The sequence below is a fragment of the Photinus pyralis genome, unplaced genomic scaffold, assembly GCF_008802855.1.
Source record: "Photinus pyralis isolate 1611_PpyrPB1 unplaced genomic scaffold, Ppyr1.3 Ppyr1.4_LG4, whole genome shotgun sequence".
In the NCBI taxonomy this organism is placed as follows: domain Eukaryota; kingdom Metazoa; phylum Arthropoda; class Insecta; order Coleoptera; family Lampyridae; genus Photinus; species Photinus pyralis.
In genome coordinates, this window is record NW_022170511.1 from 19248753 (window position 1) to 19257572 (window position 8820).

Consider the following 8820-nt stretch of genomic DNA (forward strand, 5'->3'; position numbering starts at 1 on the left):
AGTTTGTTTACTTTTTTGCATTTTCGTATTTATGCGATCCTTAAGTCTCGAAGTGTAGTGCCAAAAAACGCAAGAAGGAATATCGTTTCAGAGGTTATTATAGGTTAGTTTTCGGTGAAACAACAAACTAATTTGGACTTCATTTTAGGATCATTATTATCACTTCTACTCTTTCCTTCGCTAAGGTTCAGACCTACCCTTTCGCAGAGAATGAAATGCAAAAAATATTTGTTTTGGTACTTTACTGCCATCCCTGTGACTCATTGCGGTTTAGAAGGTTGTTTATTAATAAAAACGCTAGACTAGTATCTGTACCTGTTTACATTGAGTCACACATTGGGTCTAAAACATCGCTAATATTTATAAAGCGTAACGGTTTGGATTTTTCTATAGGTAGAAAACAGCGCGCGATGTTGGAAATTGGTAACGTTAGTTGAGCTCCTTGAATTATTTTCGACACTGTTGAGTCACAATAATACCTACATTCTGGCAAACTACGGTACGAAAACCTAAAAGCTTTAAAATAGTGGCTAATTTAGAACACCCGCAATAAAAATATTTGTTTTATGTAAAGAAGTATAATTGTGATGCTGGCAGACGACACTTGAAACTATTTACTACAATTTTGAGTAGATGCCAAGTTATGCGTGTGATATCGAGCGTGAGTGCAATCGACGTTTCATAAACAATTTATGATACGTCGAAATGGGAACAAATCATGAGTAACATTTTCTTATTTATTTCAGAAAAGACTAAAATGCAATCAGAGGAATTAGATGACAGTAGCGGTATATCTAAGGCGCATTCTCCAACGTTAGAAATGACAATCAACGTGACCGGTTCACCCAAACTTGAGCCTCAGTAAGTAAAGCAAGCGATCACAATATGGCCATAAAATGCCGACTTTCAGATTTTCATGCGACACGGATTTCTCTCTAGACAGAATAAAATTGGAATCGTACATCGAAAAGATCATCCCAGAGTCGCCGCCATGCTCGGACATCATTGAGGAGGACCCCACTTACAAGGATATGCTTCCTGATGTCGCAGAGGCCAATCTCGAACAAGACCCATTTCAAAATGTACAAGAACAACATTCTAACGAATCAATCCGTAGTTGGTTGCAAAGGATAACTCATATGCAAAATGAAATTCAGAAGAAAATGGGGTTGGAACACAACGCAGTCCTCGGGCGTTCACCATCGGAACCTGCAAATAACAAAGTAAATGCCCCCGTGCCCAAAGCGAACAAAGTTTTAAAGTACGAGGATTTACCGTATATGGGCGAAATGACCCTAGACAACTCAAAACCAAGACGAGGTAGAAAACCGAAGAAGGCCGACATTTGCCACCTAATCTATAAAAATTACGGTACAATTCTTTCGGGTGCGCCTGATTCGTCGAAGGAGCCGAGCGAACCCGAACATCATAAGAAAAAGCAAAGTTCCGCGCATCAAAAGGAGACTGCAGCCTCAAATACTAGTAAAAATAGTGTACAAAATAAGATAATAAGCAGTTTGCTAGAAAAAAGACTGACACAGGAAACGCGCAGGACCGAGTCCCTCTCAGAGTCACTAATAGGAAAGCCAACTAAACCCCGCGATCAGAATCAAGACGAACCGTTAAACTTATGCATACGCGATTTGAATCATCTGAAAATTAGATTATTGCGAAAGAACAACAAAACTTACACTTCTGACGTTGCAGAAATAAAGTCAGAGCCCCACAGCGACGATGAGGTCGAATTCATCAATGAAACATCCTCACTTTCAAGCCCGGACACGATAAACCCACCACTGGGCGACTACAACCCGAGCACCATCCCAGCCGACTCCAAAGCGTTAGAAAATGGAGTTACACCGGCGGGTTACATCTACTGGCCCAATGCCGGCGTTTTCATACATCCAATGGCCTTACAGCAACAGCTGCTGTACTATCAGCGAATGGCCGCTACGAACAATTACACATTGCCGAGCCACAGTCCGAGACCGCCGCCCGAAGGAGCCGCAAAGCCGGCTGCCGAATTGAGAAAGTTGGCGCCAAAGCTTCGGCCGAAGAAGCAAGAGCACGAAGAGCCAGCACCGTACAGCCCGGAACCGAAAACGAAGAGGACAGCGTCGAATTCGTCCGAGAAGGCGCCGATTAAACGGAAGCGATCGGCCATCTTCATTCCCCCAATTCCGACGGAGAACCAGACAAATCCCGCTACGGAGGTGAGCATATGCAAGTTTAAATTTACCGGCGGAGCCAAACCGAGCTTGCAAGAGAAGAAAATGTTGTCGGTCGATTCGGGCGGTAATTTTCGCTACTACAGCGGGACGGGCGATAAAAGTATGAGGGGTTATGAGTTCTTCCCCAGGGAGACGTTGCAGCAACAGGTGGAGAGCGCTCACGGATCGAGTACGGGAGCGTTTCTTCAGGCGAGTGGCGAGAAGATTTTCCCGCCTCCAATCGATTTCGCCGGCAAACAGGGTAATTCTGAAGTAGCCCTTGCGCCCGAAATAACCTCTCCTAGTCTAAGTAGCGTGCAGGATTTAAATTCGAGGCACAAGAAAAGGAAATCGAGAAAGTCTCTACAACGAGAGAAATTGGAGCAGACGTTTAAGGAGAAGGGCTTCTTGATACAAACGCAACAGTTGGAGTCGGCGGAAGGCGCGACGTATTGCAAATTTCGCCAGCTTAGAAAGTTTACTAGGTATTTGTTCAGGAGTTGGAAGGACTATCTTCCTGGTAGTGTCAGGGAACTAAACGAAGGCGAGGAGGAAAATGTACCCGACTTAGAAGATTTAGCGAGACTTTCCGCGAACGAACTCAGTTCTAGTGATTTGAACGGACCTTTATAATTCATTTGTTTGAAAGGACCAATTAACCAAAGATTTATAAAGACTATTTTTATAGTGATATTTAATTAATGTAAAGGACAATTTTAAGCGAATCTAATGGTGCTACGACGTGGTAATTTTTTTAAGTTTATTTTGTCATAAATTCTAGTCTTACGTTCGTATTTGCGGAGATGTTTACTAAACGCATGTATTTTATTTCGTCGTATTTTAATTCGTTTTATAAATGAACAAAACTTTAATTTATTTTATGAATTGCAAAAATAACGAGTTCATTCGTGATTATAAACATGGAAGTAAAGAGATTTTAAACAGCTTTAAATTGTTTCTGTATTATACAAACATTAAAAAAAAATGATCAAAGTCCTCGTGTGAGATCGAAGGGACTTCAGCGCATTTTTGTGTGGCAGATCAGTGTTTTATTAGCCAATATTGACTCCACCATCAATAAGATCTTGCCGAAAGCTACCACGTTCACTTTGTCGGTACCATTTTCTCACTTACCGTGCACTCGCAATTCGCGTTTGAAGTTTCGACTCCACCATCAGTAAGATCTCGTCGGGGGTTACCACATTCCCTTTGTCGATACACAGTTCCGACGTCCCGTTCATTCGTAATTCACATTTTGGTAGATTTCGCTAAAATCCCGGCATAAAATCGTATTCAACTTTTGGGTACTTCACATAGCTCGACCTTCTATTAGTGACACGAGAAAGAGAGACCGCGATTCGCGCTGTAAGAAACTTTTGGGCGCCCAAAGTCGACTACCCCTCGAAGCGCGCCGCGCAAAAGGTGGTTTATTTCGCCCCTAGGAAAAAAACAAAATTCCGCTACGCAGGAGTTGTGCGCGTTGACAAGATCTTCCCGACGACACCAATTTGAAAACAATCGGAGAAAAACTGTAGAAGAAGATAGATAAAAACTGAAAAATCTCCAGGTTAGTATAATACGCTCGGGGATGGCGTCCAGATGTCGTCGACTCCAAATCTTGTAGCCCCATCCCTAACGTTCTTAATTACACGGCCCCGATAGTTACATGTACACTCCTTGTCTTCTTACAAGCGTTTTTCTACGGGCGCGCATTTACTGCCAGCCAGCCGACCAGCCAGCCAGCCAGCCAGCCAGCCAGCCAAAGTGAGATTAAAAGCTACATTTTACCAAAAAAATTTTTTGCAAAAATGCGCTAATTAGTCCAACCACCTCGTGCTAACGGTGCATGAAAGCTTTTCCATTATACGGTTTGGCAGTGCCGAAATGTTTGGATTTAGTTTGAATAAGTATATGAACCTCCGGACCCCAAACCCAGTATTTTGAGAAATCTGGAAACGTGGAATTTGGTGGCGGATTTATAAACTTTGCCCCCCGCGTACGCGGTGGCAGTTCGTAGTTCACCGAAGATATTGACCAATGGAAAAAGAGTACCCATTTGGCGCGCAAATTAGTTTCAAAGTTGCTCGTTTTGGCGTGTGAAGTGTATTCATATCCTTTACAAGTCTTTTATATATGCTTATTCTTAATAAATCTTGCACAGAAATAATTCTTGTCCCTTTCATGAGCAAACTGTAAACTAAAAATACTTTAACCGAAATAAGATCGACAACGGGTCCGTTCACTTAGCCCCCCATTAGCCCAAAAATGAACCAATTTTGTTTTATGTATTCTACCTCAATTGTGCATTTATGTGCACCGTTTGTGCCTTTTTGGTTTTGGAGATAATCGAAAAAATCAAATGGGGCTAAGTGAACGCTTAGGTCTCATCGAATTGGTTTGTACAAACTATAACTTTCCCGTGCGACACTTTTTCGAGATTAGTGAGCTTCGCCCTCATTAATCAAACTGCAAATTCATGAAAAAAAGTATCACTTTCAAAACTAGTTGTACAAACAACTATTTTAAACGCATTTTTTATTAAAAAAATACGCCGTATGTAAGCTAGATGGCGCGGTTGTAATAAAATGTCAAAGACGTTATTTCTTTTTAATTAAATAAGAAACATAAAATCGTCAACACTGATTTAATAATTAAATTTACCCTATGTTCACTTTATTTTACTGAATTCAAGAATTTATTTTTCGTACTTTCGAGACTAAAGTGACAACTTCACTCCGTTATGACAAGTACTGAAGTATCACTTTTTGTCCCGCCGGGATTAAATTTGGACGAAAATCCCGGAAGGATGAAATTACTAACGAGGCAATTTCAGTAGGTTGTTCCACATTTTGTATGCGGCACTACTTCTTAAACGTATGGTACTGCTGCTCATATACTTTTTTGGATTTAGCTGGTATCAATTCTTTACCTAGTTTGGCTGCTTTTTATCAAAATGAAATACTCCTTTTTCTACAATCGATATCCAAAGTAGGCATTTGCGCTCGTATTTGACAACGCAAACGTCATCTTTTTCGAGGAATGTCACTTTGTCGCTTATAAGCGACAAAATAGAAAAAACGCTCGCTCTCCCAATTATTTACTATAAATCAAATATGCATTGCTCAGAGTATCCAATGACAACGAGTAAATGACATCTTTCATTTGGGCATAAGATTAAAATGATTTGTGTGAAAGATGTAAATTTTTGGAAATATGTGAACTGCTCGATTGTAGAAAAAATCTTGTGTGTAATTCGAGCGCAAATTGATTGTCGATTTCAAGAGATTGCCGCGCTCCTTCGTCGCGCGTCAACTGTCTCTTTCAATCGACAATATGTCATTTTGCGCTCTTAATACACAAATAGCTATTGTCACCCACCACCAAAATTATGACACTATAGCAATGACAGTTTCCAAATTATTTTTGTTACCATAGCATAGGGATTGTCGTACCAACGCAACGTTCCTATGGTAACTATTTAAGTAGCGATTTTTTGAAAGAACGCGTTCTCTAACTTTACCTTCGGGATTAAAAGTACTACTTCAGTCCCGCGGTATATAGGTAATATACTATAATTACCGCGAACCTATACCTATCAATTTTTCGTGAATTTGAATACTTTCCCAATATCACGTGACCAATTCAAAGATATTTTTTAATGTTATTGTTTAATTGTCATCGTTTTTTCCCCATGCTGTCTTTCCAATTTTGCATTGTGTACTTCTAAAATATTTTTTTCGTGTAGTTAAATCAAAAATCGTGAAGAAAAGTGAGACTTTTCTTGTTAGCAACACTTTTCTTCACGATTTCAGTTAGCAACACTTTTTTTCATTCATTTTGTTTATTATTGTAAATCATAAATGAACAAGTTATTAAATATTACACCAGAAGATGTGGAAAGCCACCACAACGTTTATAAAATATAAATCCATCCTCCGATGTAACTGTGAAGGCTCGTTTTATCTTTGATTTTGTACAGTGTAATGTTATGACCAAAATATTTCCGCAATCTTCTACATCATCCACTTTTAGTAACCGTAATTCTTTCGCCCGATAAAGTCCGTGCAGGGCAATTACCAACACGACCTTTATAAACAGAAACTTGTCATCAGGAGACTTTTCTAAAAACTCCTTTACGTTATCCATCGATAGAACTCTCGATTTTTTGCCGCATAACCGTCATTTTGACGTTTCAGGTAAGCAAGTAATTTTTTATAAACAGAAATATCCACATTTTCATTTATTTGTAGAGTACATCTCAGCATCGAGTATTGTGACCATAGTGTAGAAGCTTTAAGTTTCTATGCCTAAGAATATTTAAAAATCAGTGCTAATAAATTTGATAAATACGAGTAATACAAACCTTTCCAATAAAGTACGCAATTAGAATATCTTCATTTGCCCCTTGCACATTTTTTATGTTTCTCCAGTCACAGAACTGTAGGTAACGCATTTCTCGTACTTTACTTTGGACTTTTTGGGTAATAAACTTGACTCTGCTTCTAATACCAATTGTAAAGTTTCTTCATTATTCCCGTTTGATTGACTCATTTTAAATGAGCGTTAATTCACAAATTATTTACTTCGTATGTTTTGTTACCATATCAACAAATGCTCAACATACTTTGATATTATAATAAATTATTCTTCGACATCAAAACAAAACGTTACAATTAGAGGTATTTTTATAAACTACACGAAAAAATAGCATGCTCTACACGTAAGAAAAGTGAATTTCTATGCTCGTGCAAATTTGATCCACTCGTGAGCTGCGCTCACTCGTGAATTCAAACATTTACACTCACTAGAAAACTAACACTTTTCTAAACTGGTAGATCAATGTACTATTCCAATGCCGACGCGTTTTTATTGAATTTAATCCCTAATTTTTGTGCATTAATAGGTAATTTTAATCAGATTTCTTGTAAAACATTCAGAAAGTACCTATTCATTTTCTTTATTTTGAGAACAGGTAATATGAAAAGCACAATTTATAAAGAGCCTTAGTGGTACCTACATCCAGATCTTCCTATATAATGCCAAATAACTGAGTTCTTCTCCGCCTCAACAATGGTAAAAACTCTTGACTTTTAGTTTTTGTATCTAGAATTCTAACTACCAGCATCGATTCTCAATTCCTCTGATCTGCAAGCTGCAACTTCCTCCAATATCCATAATTGTCACAGTCTACAACCACAAACTTTGGAAGCATGAGCAGGCAATGTTTTACACAAACTAACCTTTATCAGCAAGTGACATCTTAGGGGATGAAAGAAGCGCCTTCATATGCTTCGTCACTTTCGTCTTCAATATTTTTAGAAGGATTTACAGGAATGATTTTACCAAAATAAAAAATTCTTAATTTTTGTTGACAGTTACAAACAAGCGAGCGTAATTATGACACCCTAAAAAGCCTACCTTACGTTTTCATAGTTTTTATAGCATGTTAATTTTCAAATGGATTCAGATCGGTCGGTATTGGAAAAAATAGTATAAGTAACACTGGATTAAACTAGTTTTTGTTCCCTCAAGAATATTAAAGCCCTCGGCTTTAAACCATTCTTTCAGGAACAAAAACTCTTTTTAATCCCTTGTTACTTAATATACTATTAACAAGTTTTATTCTGTAATTTCCTTAAGCCAGAAGATGACCGTTGGTCGAAACTAGTCGCGACTTTTACAATTTGTCTATTAAAATCGAGATTAAAATAGTATGGGGAAGGTTTTGAGTCTTTTTGGGATTTAACCTGGGATTTAACGACTCACTCTAACATTTACATTAACATTAAGCTCGTTCATACTAATTTAACATGATATCACATTACATTCTAACACATGAAGATGCTCTATTCAAACGTTAGGCCACATCTCTATTGATCGTAGAATGATGCTCATGTCATCTTTCGCGGTGATGACTTCCATTCGACTGTTTCAGTTTTCCCTAGGCCATGCAGCATGAATCATCCTCTGGTGGTGATTTTAACAGTACCTAGTCTACAGGGTGATTCCTATAGTACCTGCCACCGTTTGGGAGCGTGTAGGTGGTGCGTAGGGGAGTATTTTGATATAGGACACTTGGGGTCGGAAATCTAAAATAAGGGTGCCAAAGCCAAATTTACCTTCTGGAATTTCGCGCCTGTAGGTAGGCAACCCAACCGGCCGGCGGTGCACACGGAGCGATCTCAGGCGGTGATGTGTGGCTGACACTTGATCAGAATTTTGTTTAAACCCACGAAATCCCGTCTGCAACGACGCGTATCAAGTGAATAAACACTATGGCACGTTTTACTAACACGGAATACGCGGACATGCACTTCATGTACGGATTGGCAAATAGTAACGCACGAGCTGCACGACGAGCGTACGCTGAGCGGTATCCAAACCGTCAGTTACCCTGCAGACAGGTCTTTCAAGAAGTTCACTTCCGACTGTGCGAGACAGGGCAATTGCAGGTAAGCTGACGGAGGCTTAACTTTACACACAGATTCGTGATGCACATCGATACTTGGGGCATTTAAGCACCCATTTCGAAAAGTTTGTTTGTTTACACCGACCTCCTCCTATTTCGCAGCCCACTAGCGCCCGTGATCGCGATCGCCCGTTGGTAAAT

At 39.3% G+C, this 8820-nt stretch overlaps 1 protein-coding gene across 3 annotated transcripts in view; it reads left to right on the forward strand.

The window, feature by feature from the left end:
* LOC116169405 overlaps positions 1-3150 on the forward strand; it is a 64392-nt gene extending 61242 nt beyond the window's left edge. For 2 of the 3 annotated variants that reach the window (XM_031485491.1, XM_031485490.1), the window contains exons 2-3: positions 747-861; positions 911-3150. In XM_031485491.1, the coding sequence (XP_031341351.1) occupies positions 758-861; positions 911-2843 (2037 nt within the window). In that variant the 5' untranslated portion in view covers positions 747-757 and the 3' untranslated portion in view covers positions 2844-3150. Of the gene's footprint in view, positions 1-618; positions 662-746; positions 862-910 lie in introns of those variants that run through there. The other variant, XM_031485489.1, reaches the window with a different exon arrangement.
* Positions 3151-8820: the final 5670 nt, after the last annotated feature.